We start from the raw sequence: 20,293 nt of genomic DNA on the forward strand, positions 1-20,293 counted from the left end.
TAACAACAAATCAGCCATGAATTTACATTAATTGTGATTAATTAAGCTAATTACAATTAACTAATTGACTAAGATTAATTGAGCTAATTGCGATTAATTATACCAATCATGTTTAATTAAACTAACTACAATTAATTAAGACTAACTGTCATTAATTAATCTAACTATAATTAATGAAACTAATCCTACCAAACTTTAATCTAAACCATCTTTAATCATAAACAAGGCTTAATAATACTTATTTATCACTAACCACCATTAATCTGAACTATACCTACCTCTAAATGCAATTGATTAGGATTATGAGTTAACTCACGGATTTTCTGATGGCAACAGACTCACGGCAACGGTGGTGCGATGGCCTCAAGGACGCAACATTCATGGCTCGATCGAAGCCCAACGGCGGCAACAAAGCCTCTTAAGGCTTTCGGCCACCAAGGGAGGGGTTGGTGCTTGACGGTGGAGACTGAGGTGGCAACTTGGCGATGCAATGGCAACGGCGAACCGTGTGAGGGACACGGGCAGACAGACGATGGTTGAACAGGCGGCAAAACGGGTGGCGAATTGGCAACGAGGTGAGGTGGTGAAGGATGGCAGTGATGAGAGTGGCGGTGGATGGTGGTGCGGGCGATGGTGACGAGAGTGGTGGTGGACGGCAGTGATGAGGTGGTGTTGTGGTGGTGGACGGCACGACGAGGAAGGGCGGTCTTTGAGAGGGAATTGAAGAAGAAGCAGAAGAAGTTTTGAGGGAAAAGAAAAGGGTCGCTCGGAAGAGAACAGAGAGAGAGAGAAGAAATAGATATTCAAAGATTTTCTTCCAAAACCATAATTTCCTTTCACTAACTCTTCTTAAAAATCCTCTTGGCCATGCATATTGTCCCCTCATTATCTTTTTAATTTTCTTTTTTTCTTTAAAGCCAAAATTTTGGCAAAAATCACTACTTTGCCACTAGGTCTCCGTTCCTTTTTTGACTTCCAATTTTTGTCTGATATTTCATTTTCCAAAAATTTCGATCTTGCTGATAATTCAACGAACAATGAGGCGACATTCAATAAATTAGTCTTGAAACCCTTGAAAGTTCGATACCCGAAATCAAATTAAATTTCATAATTGAAATCAATCAAATACGACTTTAGTATGACCTAAATAATCGGTTGGCTTTTAGGAATTTTTATCAATGATCGATAAATTTCGATTCACGTTTGTACCTCTTCGAATTGTGGACGATCCTCGGTTGTCATGTAATTGCGATAGTTCAATTATAATGAGTACAAAATCAATAGAAAATCGATTTATCATCGTTCGACGTAAATATCGTAATTGTGCGGAACCACCCGTGAACCGACTACATACTTTTGTTGAATTGATTTATATACGTTCGCTAATTGTAACAACGTATGATTGACTCTTGTTGATCCCTATGGTCAAGCGGTCGATCCCTGATTGAATTCTCTGATCTTTCGCGTTTTAATCCTTTATGGACCTGCCCAATTGATTAGTTAACTCATAAGTAAATTAACTACCAATGCATTGATGAAATAACTATTTCATATATTTCGAATAAAATAACTATTTCATATATTTCGAACGGAGCCAAATTTCGGGATATTACACTTAGAGTTCAAGCATCAAAGACTTGACAATTTTAAGAAAAACTAATGAGAGTTCAATTTGGGATTTTTGTTTGTTCAACTGATTTTAAGCATTTTCACCTAGCTGGATCTTTTTGGACAAAATTGCCCACACCCTACTCGTCATAAAAAGCTGTATGGCAAAGACATGGCTGGAAAACAAGTTCAAGCTCTTATTTAATACTAGCCTAGCCACTTCAGCCTTTTATTTGAGACAAAGTCCACTCTAAACCCCTTTTTTGAGGAAAATAGCTCTACTTTGCGCCCTTATTTGAAATTTTCCCCAAATAAAAAAGGATCATCTTAGAAATCATGTTACCCACTTAATTGAATATTTGAAAAATAAATCTATATCTCTATATAAAGTCAAGAGGACCTCGATCTCCTATTTTTCAAAGATGTCATTCCTTGTTTTTTCGTTCTCAAATATCCTCAATTACTATTTTTTATCCGTAAAAAAAATACATAAATTAGTAAGTCTCTTTTATCCCCCTTGATCTAATCTATCCTACAAAAGCATTCAAAAAGAAAAAAAACTACAAATCTTGAAACTACAACTCTAATCTATCCCAATAATCTTTGCATTGTCTATTTTATCAACAGTTTCTTCCCATTAAATATTTCCTATAAGGCGGTTTTGCTTAATTCTTGAAATGTGAATTTTATGCGCACATGCAATGCATGTGCACATTTACTGGTTGGATTCTACAAAACCTATTTTGAATATTTAAGATTACGAATACATAACAAATATAGGTTAGGATTCACATTTTTTTTTCTTAAATCGCTTTAAGGTTTTCCCATTAATAATCTGAATTGTCCATGTCTAGAGGAGCATATTGGATGTGGAAGAGAAACTAAAGAAATGGGAAAAAAGCATTCTTGGTAAAATACAAAAATCGATGGGAAATGGCAAAACCATCTTACCTCAGGAACCTTGCCAACAGCATAATATCCTGGCAAGATAGTCGTTCAGGGGAGTCCTTGGAACAGGTATCAGTTTCCCAATAGTGGCAAGAGGCCAGCTGATTACAAACAAAAACAAGAACAAGTTAAGTAAATGACGTGATGGCCTCAGTCGCTTGTTCAGGAATCAAACGCACAGAATCAGCTCACCCAAAAGAACAAGAAGAACTTTGGAAAATGCATGATGGTACGTCCAGCCAAGGACGGAATAGAAAGAAAAGTAACCAACTGATCTTTTCACTATATGAGTTGTTGAAGTCTATGTCAACTAACCTGATGAAAGCAATAATTATTGATATCAGCCACTGCTTCCAGTTAAGCTTTACTGATGAAGTAAATGTTCCGAGAAACTCAATTAAAATAACCTGAAGGAATATAGAGAGAAAAGTTAGATCATGTAAAGGAACAACGAACACATCAAATAAGACTAGGCATGACTTACCTGAATGACAAGTGTTAGACCCACTATTGCCAAGAAGAGGTAGTTTCTGGTGATTCCTTTGAAAATATTCAATCCATCTGGTCTCCGAGCATTAAATTCATTGAAAATCTGCAGTGCGAATCAATTTTGATTTGTCAGATGTTCAAGGTAAAACATTTAGCATTAGCCTCTTTTCAAGCAAAGAGAGCAGTTCACATATGTGCCGAAAGGATGTTCATTCAAGAAAAGAGTTATTATGCAACCGGATCCTCAGAAATTGAGAATAAAACAAAATTCCATGAGGAAGCAGAGCGACACATCTCCCTCTTCTGAGATACTCACAACACACTAATGACGAAAGAGAACAAGAGCATCCATGTTTCAATTTCCAGAAGTTTTGAAATCATACATGACAAAAAACTTCACTATAGATCAACAGATTAATTAGATTATGCATGTTCACGATGATGTAGTAGGGCATGCAATTCACTGTCATGTCTCCCAACTTGGATGCACAACAACAGCAAAATTTTGTGCAGGATAAGAGTGGCGTTTTAAGCTAAGTTTTCATAATTGTCTACACCAACCACTTCTGACAAAAAGTAAAAAAAAAAGTGCTAAAATGGAATAACCACTCATGCACAAATTTCATTCCAATACAAGACTGACTCGAAGAATGACACTTACTTGGCAAAGGACATATGCATTGAAGATTAAAGTGTTCTTCACTTTGTCTGCATAATCACTGCTATCATTCTCTAGATTTAGCAGGCTCCTTCCTCGATAATTGAGAACAAGGAGGACACAAACTTGATACAAAGACTGCAATACAATATTTACATTTGTAACTTTTGGCAAACAATAGATGGAACTTAGCAAAAAGGCATTTAAATTGATCTTTACCTGTATCAGCAAGTTCCGCCACATAATATTGTTTATGAGAGGTTCTCTGGTCATAAAAGATTCAACCACGTGCATCATACATCTTACCGTGAAATGTACAAATGGGTGAGCCAAGTGCAGCATTCAGATAAGAAAAATGAAGATATTGAGGATATGGGTGGAAAAGTGGAGAATCACTTGAGACAAAAGCTTTGTTGTAAAAAAAAAAAACAAAAAATATTTGCATGAATCTAACACACACACACACACACAAAGCTCAACTGCTGATATATCTGCTACCACCAATAAATTTTTACCTCCGACCAACAGGTGGCCTATGCATCAGTTCATCTGTAGGGGGCTCTGTGGCCAACGCAAGTGCTCCAAGAGTGTCCTGGATGAGATTGATCCAGAGAAGCTGCACAAAGAGGAAGCCAGCCAAGCATAAGATTCATACAGAAACAAATAGGTACAGGAATAAATCAAAGAATCTCAGAGAGAGAGAGAGAGAGAGAGACCAAACCTGCACTGCATTGAGTGGAACATGGCCAGAGGAAACTGCAGCAATGACATTTATCGCAACGGCTGCAAAAGTTATTGTAAGCTGAAACTGGATGAATTTCTGGATATTTGCATATACAGATCGTCCCCACCTGACAACCTGCATGGTGTCCATGACAGGTTATATTCAAGGACTTCATCTATAAAAGGAGCTCCATTAAAACTACTTTTGCATCAACAGGGTTGTCAACAAGATAGAACTAAAAATAAAATGAAAAGAGAAAACTTAATAGCACTATAAGAGCCATATTATTTTGTTCCCTCCTTCCACCCTATAAATTGCTATATGCAATCCCATGCTGCATTTTGCATCCGCGTATTTAAATGCATACTGCCAAAGAAAAAAAGGACTAAAACAAAAAAGAAAGAAACATGGAAAATAAAGACCAAAAAAGAGCAATCTTACATCTCAGCTCATGCAGATCAGCACACATCTACATCTCAGAGGTCATATATTTATTAAATTATAAGAGATTAAGGAATCTCCAAAATATCAGTATATGGTAGAACGTTAGTTGGTGGAATAAGGATAATGTCATTTCCGTATTTGATGGAAGATCTAGGAACTATTATGCCCCTCATGAATATCACTCTCTTTTGGTGAGATGCGAGATCATAAGTTAATCATAGTGGCAAGTACTAACCTTCACAACAGAGGCAAAATTATCATCCAAAATAATGATATCAGAGCTCTCCTTAGCAACTTCTGTCCCTTGAATACCCATTGCAAGGCCAATATGTGCCTAAACACCATAAAAAGTTTTTGAACCAACAGCAATATCAGAGAGTAAATATATCCAATCTGTGAATATTATACCATGAGCAGGAAATGCAAAATATGTGTAATGTACCAATTATAATATACCATAAGACATCAGGACCACATCAAGGTGTACAAACCAATTTGATAACATTTATTGCACCCAAGTTACTTTGACTGTCTACCGGTCAACTAGAGAATTTAGGAGCCTATGGACAAATGAGCAACATAATGCAAATGTGGCCAATAATGCAAAATCACCGAGCTGGGCAGTAATGCAAATGTGCTGCCAGCATAACCACATCATAAATAGATCCGAACCTTCCCATAAAAATAAAAAATAAACAACGAAATATTGGAACCTCATTTAGAGCAGGGGCATCATTTGTGCCATCTCCAGTAACAGCAACTACATGTCCTTGTTTCTTCAGAGCTTGCACAAGCAGAAGCTTGTCATTTGGTGAGGATCGTCCCATCACCTAAACATGCAAGGCACAATGAGATTTCATTCTGTACCAGAAGAGGGCAAAACAATGGAACTAATCAGCCAAAACATACAGATATTCTTTCTGCAATTTCTTCCCTTTGAACTTCAGATAAGGCACGAAAGGCTCTTCCTTCAATGAGATTAGGTTCAATAGCATCTGTATCAGAACTTAATATGCCACATTCCAAAGCAATTGCTTTAGCAGTCTGAAGATTGTCGCCTGTAACCATGCGTACCTATGCATTGAGAGAAAGGATACACTTTACAAAACAAGACAAAATGGATGACCTAATTTTTCCACCCATCTTCTGGACTTAGGAGGATGCTTTGTAGATGTATGTGTATTTAATTTGCATAGCTTCTAGCATCAAGATGAATAATAAGTGTCCAGAAGCTTAACAGGGCTGATGAAGTGATCTAATAATAAGGAGAAAGGGAAAATAATTCTCTGATAGCAATGCTCCACCTGTTTCCCCTAATAGAAAGGACAATACAAAGTATTCCCATGAGTCACAGGATGAATGAAATTATGAGACTGCAGGATAATGGCCAAATATAGCAGTGGCAAAAAGCCACGCTTGGTTTTCGGAAAATCAAGTGGGGCATTGACAATCACCTTCACGGCTTGTTACCCATGAAAATGACAAAGCAAACTGCTTTATTAGATCTAGTATGAGCAACCATTACACTCCATGATATCAGTCAAGCAGACCAAAATAGTTGACGTGATCGACATGGGAACTAACGGCATTTGGACCTGGACACACTTAACTCTGTGATTGAAGAATCCAAAAGATATGTTTTGCACCCCTTATCTGTCTCACAATATAAGGATTCGGGTATCTGCGGCTATCAAGGTGAAAATACCAAGATAATATATTGGAAACCAAAGTAAAGGAGAAAATGATATACTGCATTTGGAAGGGAAGAGAGAGGGTGGGGGAGATTTTTCATTTTCACATGTGCAAAGTTGCAGAATCTGAGAGGAAATTTGGGTGCTACATTTTGATATATATAACAAGTATATTATCATTATTATCTATAACATCAGATCTAACAGAACTGAACAAATGCTCATCCCAGAAACTTAAACATGACATAAACTTAGGATTACTAACGGGAAAGGAACCTACTTTAACACCAGCCTCTTGGCATAATCGTACGGCATCCTTTACACCAGGTCGACATGGATCCTGCAATGCAGTGGAAAGTTAAAAGAGTAAAACAGAATTTATCGATCAGTTATAGAGACTGTTAGAAAATAGGAACAAACTCAATCATTTAGATGGAAGGTAGCTTGTCATCAGCCTGTTTTATTTGTCGACTGATATAAGAAGAACCCTTAATTGGAAAACAGATCAGTTTTAACAGTAAAACTAGAATAACTATCACTAGCAATTGTTGAATTACAGCTCTATCAACATTAGGCTTATTATGATTCCTCATTCAGCATCAGATACAATGCCAAGTCACTATCATTTATCATGAGTGCCCCTGGGAACCAGAATCCCCACCTATTTTATGGATAGAATACTGTAAGCATCTATATAGTCGTGTAACAGCTATATCTTTCAACAGAGGCATTCAAAGCATGGTGAAACATTATGTGTTGCAACATGAAATTGAATCTATGGTGAAAGGACAAACTCAAAAATGCAACTGCAACGACAACAACAACAATTATTTGCACACCATAACTGCCATCAAAATTATTTTCCATGATATAAGTTTAGAACAGAGAACATTCTTATGCTCGATAATTTGCACACAATAATTGCTATCAAAATTTTTTTCCATGATATATGTACAGGAAAGAGAACATTCTCATAAAAGCATTTCATGCAAAGGTAGAGAAACTCAAGTGAAGGATATGTACCTTCAGGCCAACAATAGCCAGTAAAATAAGCTCGTCCTCAGGCAGTGCCCACTTAGTTAATTGTTCTTCATCAGTTGGAATGTCTTTCAAGTCAATGGTCCTATATGCAATGGCAACACAGCGTAGACTACTAGCAGCCATGTCCTCAATAGCTTTCGTAAAATACGTGAACTGCAACCAGGGGTTATGATCAGGAAATGTTTTATAATATAGATTACAATTATCAGAAACACGAGATATACTGATCCTCAGGATATATACTGATCCTCAGGACTTAGTATGACAATCATTAACAGTAATATCAGTGAGAAGAACAATCAAACTTGTGCATGTACAACTGCATGTGACTAATCTTTCATTTCTTCATTGTTTGTGGTATAACAATTTTTACATATCTTGCTTATTTCACAAAGCTTGGGCAACATGCTTTCAACTCAAGCATTCTTCATTTCCACCACTTGTTTAGAAATCATATAGTTGAATGAATTAGGGAGAGACGAGTGCAAAGAGTATCTGGTGAAGCTTGATAGGATGTTTTCCAATCAGTGGGTAAAAATTATCTCGTTAGAGTACATAATTTTGGATACAGAGAAGGTACCCTATTTCCAGACAACTTAACATCCTACCATCATAATAGTAATGGAAAAGGACAAATAATTACTCGAAACTAGTGCAGCAACCCTCTCATAAATAATTATTTTCATAATCAGATTTGAGCTCAATCACACTTTAACTAGCTCAAAGACATCTGTGGCCTAAAGGCCATATGTCACATACCTTTTCTTCATCCAGTGCAGCCACCTGATCATTTAAATCCATGTATTGGGTACATGAGGACAAGACTATTTCAGCAGCTCCTTTCCAGTGTACATGAACCTCAGTCTCTGTCTGTGCACATGATATAATGTACAACCACTTAATTCTACATTAAACTGCACAACTATGTCATATGCAACATTCTGAACCCGCAGTTAAGTATCCTCAGAACAGAAAAGAGAATGGTTTAAAGTGAAATATGTAGAGAGACTGCAATCATTCATCTAGATATAAGGCATGAGGTGGTCAAAAACAATTCTGAGAACTGTTTCATCGTAAGCAAAGCAAAATATGGACCAGAGATGACAGAGTTATTGACCAGAAGCAGAATAGAAAAATTTGTAATGATTAAAAAAGAACTCTGATTTCAATGACTAGTGTTGACCATAGCGAACAAAATCTTTCAGAACACAAAATGACAGCGACATGATAGGGTAGAGAGAATTTTTTGGCACGTTGGAAGCACCAAGTCAGCTTTCATCATTGGGCAGTGCAAAGTGACTTTTATTAGAATATTTTCAACTTACTTTATAACCCTTAAGCTGGCAGAGTCTACAACAAGATCAGAAGGATTGCTTTGGATGTAAAACAAAATATTCTGGGGCAACAACAATAATTCAGAAGGACTGCTTTGGATGTAAAACAAAATCTTTTGGGGCTATGACAATAATTGTTAGTGGACATCTTCTGGTGATCAACAAATACAAAATATTCTCTTTAATCTCGACATTGTTGCTTGGGTATCTTGTTGAAATGACCATGACAATGAAGTTCCAATTACAAAAATCTATTTCTACTTTTTTGATCAACTTATTTCATTTGAATGAAAGGGAGTGCCTCCCACGCACAAAAATCGCATACATGCAAGTGCATCCAGTATCCACTGACCATATGATATCATTTGCATCAACTCAATTATAATTATTATACCAAAGTTCATAATGAAAACTAACATTATCTTCATCTGTACAGGGCAAGAAGCCAACAGCAAAATATGGTTTCTCACTCTCTAAACTACTTCCCAGACTCAGGTTTCTCTCCCTCTGAACTAACTAAAACATAGCAAGGGTACCATGTTGGATTGGTTTCGTCCCTTCCCTAATGCTTTCCTAAGACTCTACTTAGAACTTGCTGCATTGGCCAAACAGGTCACTGTAATCACAAAGATCATGTTTCAAAAGTCACTGTACAAGAACCATGAAGAAACAAGTTCTTCACGGTCTTTGTTTCCTCCTTGCAGAGGCTACAAATCCATTGACCAAAACTATCCTTCTCTTCTGCAGATTATCCAAGTAAGGATACTTGATCACGAAGCTTCCTAGTCATTGAAAGAAATATTACGGGCACAGTCAAGCTATCCAGAGCAACTTGTCCTCACCTAGTTTTCAGCCCATGCTTGGATCTAATTTTTTTTTTTTTTTCCAATTCAAGTGGCTTGCATAGCTTATCAAGTTCAGCTGAGCTCACTAAGACTTGACTTAAGCAACTGTCTAAAAGGGCTGTGCGATGCCCCATCATGCTAGAAGACAACAGTATTCTCGTTCCAAATTGAATGACAGATTTTGTTTAAGAAAACATTAGTGTTTGCTAATACATTTCAAACAACCTTTAAAACAAGTTCGTGCAACTAAGGAAGCCTAAATTTCATTAACATATATATGTCAAGAAAAACAAATTAGCATGCACATCGCTATTGCATATAAAAGACGAATCAACAATTACCAGCTTTAATGCGACACCCCCTCGTTTCTTCTGAGAATTGAATGGAAAAACATTAATTATTGAGGACTGCGATCGAGTCACTTCAAAGTTCATCCCAAGCTACCAAAAAGAAAACAGCATATGAATGGTTTAAACTTCAGAATCTAACCACCAACATATAGCTATTGAAATGAAGCTTGGGACAGGAGGCATTGCAGATAGAGCATATTTAACTTGAAATTGAAAACCTTAAGTCCCCAACTGAGGATGGCCTTTTCTGTTGGTGAGCCAGAAATCTCAACATCTTCCCCACCCTACAGATTGTCGGAGAACAGATAATAACCATGCCTTACAAACTCCAATACCAAAAACTGTCTCTGATAACTTAAGACTCTTAGACATACCTCAGGGGTGAAAACACTGCCATTGGTATTCTGTGCAATACTTTCAGTGAGTAAAGTTACCATTGTTGTGGGTTGCTGTGAACTGCCATTAGGAGAGTCCATTTTCTCCCCACCAATATGAGCTTCAACCACTGTCATCTGTCAGATAATGAAGAACCATCATCAAACTAAACCTTCTTCCTGACAACAAATCTCATACTTAATAAATTAATTGTTAAAGATTAAGCTTGCTTTAAAATTTTCAATGTGGAAGATAATGAAAATTTGGAAAAGGGGACGATCCTAATGCAATACGATACTGAAAGGTTAAGGGCACTTCTAGAAGAGCTCTTACTTTTTGCTTTATGCTTAATATAAATTTTGCGAGGGACATAATTTGACTTATTCTTAGCACGAAAGACCTTAAAACATCCACAATATACATATGTTGACACAAAAATTCACATATAATTTTTTTATAATCTTTTAGTATCTGAATAACATTATGAAGTTTGGCAGGAAAGAAGAGAATTGCTCTTTTCTTTTCAAAAAGAATAAACTAACTGGCCCTGAGGTTTTAGAAGTTGCACCACAAAGGGGAAAAGTAATCTTCTAGAGATCCTAACCAGATGGTACAACCAACTGAAATCTTAGATTTTAAACTTCCCAATTAAACTGACAATATGAACAGGAATGCACCTGGTTTGAAGTCAAGGTGCCAGTCTTGTCACTACATATGGTCGTGGCAGATCCCATAGTCTCACAAGCCGAAAGTCTTCGCACCTGCAAATTTACTACTTCTAGACCTCATTCCATATTTACATACTATATTCCATCAAACAAGTTTAATAGCTCAAGAATATGTACCAATGCCTTGTCCACCATCATTTTCCTCATTGAGTAAGCAAGTCTGCAAAGTGGGGGAAAGGAATATGAAGTGGATGGAGAGACAGAGTAAAGGGCACATCATGATTGTACAAATCTATTAGTTATTGCACAAGAAGATCGGAAGATGCCATCACTCTCACACAAACAAGCGGTACATTGAGATAACTTGTATGATTACAAATATTGAATATGAATTAAACTTTAAAATTCTAGAATCACCATGTGATTTGCATGTTTTGTCGTTCCAAATAATAGAGGACAGGGCTGACAAGTGATGCAAACTTAACCAGCTCCTAAGTTACAATGTACAAAAATTTAATCTAGCAGGATAGTCCTCGCCAACTACATTGAGTACAATTGTTACATGAGTGGAACTTGAGAAGAAACAAGTCTGGTTGAGAGTGCCTTACATCAGTGTAACAGCTAAAGGCAACCCTTCGGGCACTGCTATAACCACAATTAGAATCTGCCATTGTATTGTACGTCATGAAAAGTAAAGAGGAAAAAAAAAGAAGGGAAAGTTTGGTTGCCCAGAATGCAAAAGATGATTGCACCCACCGCGATCGTGAAGATTTTGATGACTCCATCTACAGCGCTACCAATACTTGTCTTTCCTGCCTGAAACTGAGGACTGCCATCTGAATTTTTTGTAAGGCCAGTAAAGTATCTGCACGTGTACAAGTTGACAAACCATGCGCACATAAGCACTTGAGAGAGAGAGAGAGAGAGAGGACGTTTCTTCTTTCAAAGGACGATCACCGACTAAATGGTGCTTGCCTTGCCAGAAGCACAATCAAAACCGCTGCAGCTACAGCCAGCCCAGCATTCCCTATGAACTTGGTGACTCCATTTAAGCGTACCTACTCACAAAATGCAATCTTATTCAATGTCCTGTAAACTAAAGAGATAATAGCACAAATAGTGCATGAATGTTGGTCCAATATGCAATGTCATTCCTGAACTTTCAATATGTGCAAACGGGGTCCCTAAACTTTGGCCAATGTGCAATGTCGTCTCTAGATTTTTAATTTGTTCTAAATGGTCCCTGGAATATTGGTAAATGTTCATTAGGGACCCTAAACTATATGAAAATGTTTAGAAGTTTGTGGACTATATCAAACAAATTAAAAATTTAGGGATGACAATATTCATTGGACCAAATTTCAGGCAGCATTTTTGTCATTTTTCCTAAATTACACAAGGATATGCGTGAGCTAAAATGCATATAAGCACATGCATAGACACAGCACAAAAATTATAAGCCAGTCACGGCAATCTTCTCTTCACTCTTTAACTGGACTGGGATGGATCTCACACTTAGATCCTCTCCTGTTACTTTCTATCCACAAGTTCCACACAATGCTGTGACATAGAGTTTTCCAAAGTTTTCCATTTATCTGTCGGATAAAGCCCAATTTCTGCTGTTTCCCTGCCTCCACAATGTGCCAGACCAATCTGTGATGACGAATCTCTTTCCATAAATTTATTTTCCCGGATTGTTGTCCTAATAAAGAAAGCAACTTTAGTTCCAGGGCTTCCTCCAAAATATTTCCATGGAAATTACAGTTAATACTAGCCTTGATCCTGCTACACAGCACCCTAGCGCTAATTAGCAATAGGATCCTCATTATACACCCCACAGATAAAGCATTTGGATAGGGGAGATGATCTTTTTTCTAATTGCAGCAGGAGGAAATGATCTTTGCTGGGGCAGATTATATATTATTAGCTGAAACCTTAGAGATAAACAATTACGGAATCATACCCATCCTCAGCACTTGCCACAGTAGAAAACAATGAAAGATAGAATTACTTGAAAAAAGCTTCTCAAAGCATGGCCCGGCACACTTTGTCTTCACGACTCGGATTTGTCAAATGTCAAATATGGGAGTTTGGTCTCCATATTCGAAGGCAACTTTAACATCTTAAAGTACGAATGGCATTATGAATGGCATTCTTAGCTAATCTTATCTTTGTCTTCTATAACTGCAATCCATCACATCAAGTATTCACCTCCACTTCTCGCCAATCCAGCCTCTGCCAGACTATAGCCATTGCACTTCATTTTCTCCCAGAATCTCATTCCCCACTAAAACAGATATCTTTCCAGTTTCAAGAATACCAAAGCAATTTTATTGAATCATATCAATATATCCTTTAATATTTTAAATGCTTGCCAACACAAAACTTGGAGAAAAAACAGAAAAACTACACCATCAATCAACATGTCTACATAAAGCATAACAGAACAAATAAGGACAACTCAAAGATTTATTAAAGAAGGACCTGCAAGGGTGTCTCTTCACCCGTGTCTTCCGAAATACTGGCCATAAGCATCCCCCATTCAGTATTAATTCCGACACTTGTCACCTAGAAGAACAAAGAGATTGTAGGCAATCTGAACTCTATTTAAGGGAACAGCATGTCCATGTGTCCGAGCATGTTAAAAACAGCAATTGTGTTTTCAAGCTTAGTAAGCACTTCATAATCTGGAGTTATGAAGAATTTCTTCGACACTAGTACATGCAGCTAGAGCTACATCAAAGAAAGAAGCTGCCCTCGGAAAATATTGAATATTACTTGACCAAAGCTACTACCATGTATGATAAATATCACCCAGAAAGCATATGCAACAGAAAACAGCAGAAAGGACAGCCTAGTACTTGACTAGAATCTTAACTATATTTCCATCTTTATTCCCACTGTGATTGCTTAAGAAAACTACCAAATTCAATTGTCTTGAACTCTTGATACCATATGTCACCATATAGATGCAAAAAATTATGGGAACATCGAAAAACACAACGCACAATTCGTCAGTTAACCAATAGGACTTAATATAACTTGTAAATAACGACATCAAGGACATGATATACAACTTATACAGCCAACAGCAACCATTAAAATGGATATGTTTGTTGAGCATCTGAAGAATTGGTAGTCAACAGTGAGAGAACACAATGGGGGACTAAGACAGTAACAGATGCGAGTGTCAGGAGCAACTGGGCTTATCCCAATACACTCTACAAAGGTGTATTCATTTTAAAAACTAACATGAGATTCCACAAGATGTCACGGAAATTATGTATTTACAACCAAGAAGAATTTAAAACAAAAGAAACTGCAACAAAATTTAGTTACCAGCATGGAACCGCTACCATCAGCCACTTTGCATCCAGACATTAGAAAAGGACGCCTTGAATCTTTGTGAATCTTTGCAAAATAAAAAATTACAGATAAAGAATTGCATTACATGATAAAAGATCAAGAAAAACCAGTAGAAAGCCATACGATTTTGCTCTCTCCAGTCATGCTAGATTCATCGATCGCAAGAGAATGACCAGAAACCAAAACTCCATCAGCAGGTACCTGAGGATGATCAAAGTGGATATAAGGCTGAATTACTTCCAAACGCTGAGTTGAAATCCTAAAGAAGGTGAAGCAGCTTACCTGATCGCCAATATTAAGGGGTACGACGTCACCAACCACCATATCATATATTGACACCTGAACTCTACGACCACCCCTGACAACCTACAAGTATGTTCTGCCGTGTTGAAAGCAAGAGAAAAATATATAAGGTTCATAAACATCAAACTAAGTGTGCATAGCATACCTCCATGTGAATGTTTCTCTTCTCTTCATTTAAGTTCTGAAATTGAAGGGACTGTCTATAGTTGCTTATAGCTGCAAATTATTCATAAATGTACAAATGATCAACCGCTACTTTTTTGCATCAGTCAGGTGCTGCATGCTTTCATTATAAAATCCAAGTGTATAGTTGAGAAAAACTTAGTCTAGCCATCATTGACTTTGTCATGGTATCTCAAATATTAAACAATGCTTTCATCTAACAACCGCAAAAAGCACTAGCCTTAAGCACTCAAGCAAGGTCAGCCACAGGCTCAGCATTTCCCTTGGTCATAGGCAAAGTGTCATCACCTATGTGCTGCTTAGGTGAGCGCTTCAAGGTGAGGCACTTTGTTGCTGAGGCAACACCTCGGCAAAGTTGATTCTTTTCACCTAAATTAATAGTACTAAAAGTACAAAGAAAGCATGGATTGACCAATAAACCAGCTTCCATCTTTTAAAACGGCAATACTAATACAATTCATCGCATGAAAACTTTTGCTAATTGATAAAACTTTCTTGTCTTTTCAACTTTGCAGCTCTCTTCACTCAGGCATATGGCTAAATTAGCACCTAGCACCTTAGACATTACAAGGTCCTAACACTTAGAGTGCCTAGCGGTTTTAATAACATTGGTTGAAAATGGTTCAACAAAATCTCACATGATATTAGAGTAGAATATTGTGAGTTCAAATCTTTTAGGTCCCTTATTTGCCACCTGGTTATATACTCTCATGCTTCAATCTTAGGTCAAAGTTCAACCCACGTATGAGAGGAAGTGTTATAACATTAAAAAACTAAACCATGGCTTCATCAAACAATATAAGCTTTTGAAAATAGCTGATAATAGTCCCACAAATTTTCACAAAATCATCCCAAAGATTAAATGCACATGAACAATCCTAGACATGAAGCAAACGATTTTATATTTTCATAGGTGGCAATGGTCTTACAAAATTTCACACATTCATGAATGAAATTAGGCACGCATCGACGAGTCCTAGAAACAAGGGTGGAGAAAGACTGGTTGACATATGAAAAGCATTGGCAAATCGTTACTCTATTGATAATGTCCAAGAAAGCAGGGGAGATGTGGATTAGAAGCAACTTTCTTGCTTTTCTTTCAATCATGCATTAGTTTAATCATGATGTAACCTCCCTAAGACCATGTTTGCTTTAATGGCTTGTACATATGCATCATACTCCAGCATGCAGTAGCTTGGATTCAACCAAATAAACCTGGAGTAGATTTGGGTACAAACTACTGGCCAAGTAAACCTAGATAGATCCAGTTATAAGATCAGACACCTCAAGTTCCCACATCTATCACTGCAAACCATGGCTCAGTGCCGCTTCTTTCACCAACTATAGATGTACTCACAATCAACCTGTGCTGTTCAATCTCTGCTAGTAGCAAGTTGTCGAATACTAAGGGATGGATAGGATTACCACGGTCCAGAACACACTCCACAGAGTTTGGGAGGGCCAATCTAGCCGCTGCTTAAAAACAGACCAATGACTATGGCAAACTAGAAAGCTTTAAGCTGGCTGTTCTTTATTTCTGATTTCTTCAGAGTAGTGCATAGGAAAAATTCACAGGGCTACCAGCACAACAAAGGAAAACGAACACGAAAACAATATTAGTCTCACTGATTCTAGTCTAATAAAAAATCTAAGGTATCAGAAATTATGATCATTATTAGAATGCCCATGAACATCTGGATTTCTAGCTCCCAAGATCAAAGTGTATTGTGATATCAAGAAACATTATAAGCAAGTTTTAGCAATTGTGAATTTAATGTGGGGAAAGTACATGTATACACCAAATACAAACACCTACGAAATTCATACCGGTGATAACAATCACGAGGATAACTGCAACAGAAATGCTCACACCGCTGTACCATCCTTGTTTAATACCCTAGATAGGATTAGCAAGCATAAATATATATATAAAAAAAAAAATGATGGCTCAGAGAGCACATAAAATTGAAAAATAGCAAGCAGCACAAAGATTGAAGATAAAACACACACAATCTGTACAGACTAACTTTTGCTTTTTACTGTTTGACACTCCCAACTTCCACAACATACAAATACTGACATGTAGATTCACATATAAGTATTTCAGATTTGGGAGGGAGAGCAGACAAGGACTATTTGCTACCCTGAATTTTACAACAAAGGAGCCCTTCCTCAGAAAAGTTGGCACTTTTAATGCACCGACTTTTGGGTATTCTACCAATGCTCGATGGATAATCTTTAACATGATTCTTTTTCATAAGATGCACGGGATGTACCTAAAATACCTGAATACACCACTTCTTGTTTCAGTAATACCAGCATTTTAAACCAAAAGAGGCAATTCGACATCTCTCTTGTTCGAATTAATATGTTCTCTCCAGCTTACCTCAGTCTTTATTCCCAGCGCCAGAGAAGCCACTGCAGCAATGATTAGTATAATCAATGTGAGATCCTGCCAAGCTTCCCAGAGGAATGTCTGAGTATACCCAAAATTGGGGGGACAAAACAATGAAGCAAACCATCAGCACATATTTTCCATCTTCACCATAGAAGCTTCAGCAACTTCGGATGGTCATTTTTTTCGAGGAAAATGAATGATTTGGAAAACATTTTCTTAAGAATGATCACTTATATCAATTATAAAATGAATGAACGAAAAATAATTTCATCTACGAATATATTTAGAAAATTTTTGATAATGAAAATATTTATTAATTATTAAATTTGTTACAGTGATCATCTTTAGGAAAATGTCTTTCAAATCAATCATTTTTTGTGAAACAAATGGAGCCTTCATGTAAATATCTAATACATTCAGATATCTTACATACTCACTTACCCAAAAGCTTTTTCTTTGTTTACGGGGATATGTGTTTGACCCAAACGCATCCCTCCGTGCTTGTAAATCAGCAGCATCACCACAAACACCCTTCTCTGAGTTTGTTTTTAAAGAATTCGACAGCCCCTCAACCTGAATGAAGAAGTAGCAAAGATTGGGAAGACGATACATCATTCTTCATGAATCAAGGGATAATGACATTTTTAAGTATATTTACCCCCCCGTATTCCTCAAGTGCAGAATGATCTTGATCCCTCGTCATCAAAACAAGTTGGTCTCGAGAGATCCCAAAATCACCAATTGGGACTAGGGATATCGCAGTTCCTGCCATTAGTACCCATGACTTCAATCATAAAGCATGCAGCACAACAGTGAGAGTGCAATGAAAAATTTCTGCGTGTCAAGCTATTGACTGAAAAGAAAATTGATCATTTAGTTTCATTTGCTGGACAGTTTGTGACTCAAGCAGAAGTTAAGGTGAAAAGTACCATCGATATGTTCCCCAGCAGCTTGAAAGGGATGCACAGCCTAATTCCAAGAAATCAACAAACTTTAAGTTACTACTTATATTGCAGAAATGGCACAAAACTATTAAATCATCCATGGAGAAGTTTGTACTCGGATGGCTTGAACATTGGCTTTCTTTTTTTATTTTTTTACCCAAAGCATTTGCTTTTTCTCTTCTTCCTCCAAGTCCAGGGCGTACCAAAAGGGGAGACAGGCATTCAGAACAAGTTTGTATGATTCAAAATGTAGATTAGGACGTTGCAAGTGTTTTACGCTAAATGAAAATCGAAATAGTTTCAAGATTTGAGAAAAAAAGGAAAAGTTAAAACTAGGAGACCCTGAGAACATATCCTATACTCCCTCAGCCGCTCAAGGTATCAATCAAGTTACTACATCAGCCGGTTATCTTTTCTAAAAGACCTTCGCCGTACGGCACTAGTGTCAACCTGGTGGCCATTGACTAGATTTGGCAACTGCTTTCATGCTTGAAGTCGACTTTTTTATGTTTATGTTGGCATTTTCTTCATGACTCCATTGAGCACCGTGATGGCCACGGTGCTTTGCTGTGCTTGGATGTGCTAGGGGGCTACAGTATGTCTTCCAGAAGTGATTTTAAGGGGTATAAAATTAATAGCATACAATGTTCATTCATGGCATGCCATCCAAAAACCTTCTCCAGAGGTAAGAAGCTTCCCTAGACATATCCTATAATTAGGATCAATGAAGTTGAAAGAAACCTTCAGCAACAAAAGTTTGAAAACACCCCTCAGCTGGTAGTTTTCTATCTGCTTCTACTTTTAAAAGTCCACCAAAATCTCAGTAGCAGCTATCCAACTTTCCAAATCAGAAACAGCTGCCCCCAAGCACTGACAAAGAAGTATATAGATGCCATGCGAATGCTCCATGATCACACAGCTGTTTGAGTTCATTAGTCAAGTTGCGACGACTCATCGAACTTCAGTCAAATAAGCAGGAATAAGAGCAAAGCACGGTCACTTAAATTCTACAATTTAACCTCATAACACATGAATTTTCGATTGTCTAGATACGAAGACATTATGCAGAGAGTACCGTACCCACTGGCGCTTGAGGTGATCAACCAGAGCATTCTCCGTGCCGGTGATGCCGATTGGATCCAAAGACGAACTGCCATCCAAATGACTGGAGATTTCGCCTCCTGCTTCCACATCGCCTTGCCTCCCGTAAAGTGAACCTCGGAACGGATTCGCCATCTGTATCTGTAAAAATCATTGGAGGGAAAATGGCGCCGTCACACACTCATGGTGTTGTTGTGTGCGCAACCACAACAATACATGCATATATGGCATACTCGACTCGACTCCGTCACACACGACTACACAAATCTCCAATACCGTTAAAAATCTCAAAGTCATATCAAAATTTTTGTGTGACAAAAAATCTCAAATCAATACATACATATTTATCCCGAACTAATCTTTCTCTCATTAAAAATTTCAAACCAATGCGCATGATACATTCACCGAAATTAATTTTCCACTCACAAAAAAACCCAAATTGATATCTTGATCCCAATCCATATTATGTTGCTTACCTTATGGTGGAATCGGCAGGATCAAATCCCTCCACCGGAGCAGCAAGACGCGAACCCCTCTCGGAAATGGAGAGCAGCTGAGCTTCGGGATGACGCCGCTGGGACAGGAAGGCAGAGGAATGTCTCGCCGGAGATGGGGACGCAAATGAAAGGTGAAGGCTCCAAGATGAATGGAATGAAGCAGAGGAAGGTTCAGGATCCATTCATGTACCATTAAAGCGCAGGTGATACCTCAGGAACCGAACAAAAAAGGAAAAAACTCGTAGGAGCAACTGGGATAAAAGACGACAGTGAAATGCGTGTTGACTTCGGCAGACGGCATTGTCCTGACAAGTCATTTTCGTTCG

At 37.6% G+C, this 20,293-nt stretch overlaps 1 protein-coding gene across 1 annotated transcript; it reads right to left on the reverse strand.

The window, feature by feature from the left end:
• Positions 1 to 1,235: 1,235 nt before the first annotated feature.
• On the reverse strand, positions 1,236 to 20,293 carry LOC104437449 (calcium-transporting ATPase 8, plasma membrane-type). Its single transcript, XM_010050390.3, has 34 exons — positions 19,947 to 20,293; positions 19,450 to 19,611; positions 18,355 to 18,394; positions 18,084 to 18,190; positions 17,867 to 17,998; positions 17,414 to 17,503; positions 16,855 to 16,924; positions 14,990 to 15,060; positions 14,824 to 14,907; positions 14,665 to 14,742; positions 14,515 to 14,586; positions 13,660 to 13,743; positions 12,151 to 12,233; positions 11,932 to 12,040; positions 11,784 to 11,839; positions 11,353 to 11,395; positions 11,185 to 11,268; positions 10,507 to 10,644; positions 10,351 to 10,416; positions 10,124 to 10,222; positions 8,363 to 8,473; positions 7,586 to 7,756; positions 6,843 to 6,902; positions 5,781 to 5,945; positions 5,585 to 5,701; positions 5,107 to 5,205; positions 4,425 to 4,562; positions 4,219 to 4,319; positions 3,923 to 3,968; positions 3,707 to 3,841; positions 3,041 to 3,148; positions 2,872 to 2,963; positions 2,560 to 2,657; positions 1,236 to 1,484 (listed from the first exon to the last, which is right to left on the reverse strand). The coding sequence occupies exons 2-33, from the start codon at positions 19,603 to 19,605 to the stop codon at positions 2,561 to 2,563; spliced, it is 3,102 nt and encodes a 1,033-aa protein (XP_010048692.2). The 5' UTR covers positions 19,606 to 19,611; positions 19,947 to 20,293; the 3' UTR covers positions 1,236 to 1,484; position 2,560.

Source organism: Eucalyptus grandis, chromosome 3 (assembly GCF_016545825.1).
Source record: "Eucalyptus grandis isolate ANBG69807.140 chromosome 3, ASM1654582v1, whole genome shotgun sequence".
In the NCBI taxonomy this organism is placed as follows: Eukaryota; Viridiplantae; Streptophyta; class Magnoliopsida; order Myrtales; family Myrtaceae; genus Eucalyptus; species Eucalyptus grandis.

What these genes read in the sequence shown, in the direction of transcription:
- LOC104437449 (XM_010050390.3), bottom strand. Translation starts at nt 19,605, where the DNA reads ATGGCGAATCCGTTCCGAGGTTCACTTTACGGGAGGCAAGGCGATGTG. An exon ending in AACAAAGAAAAAGCTTTTGG is followed by an intron (nt 17,504 to 17,866) that starts GTAAGTGAGTAT and finishes GGGTATACTCAG; the next exon opens with ACATTCCTCTGGGAAGCTTG. An exon ending in GGGGTGTCGCATTAAAGCTG is followed by an intron (nt 8,474 to 10,123) that starts GTAATTGTTGAT and finishes TCATGTGCACAG; the next exon opens with ACAGAGACTGAGGTTCATGT.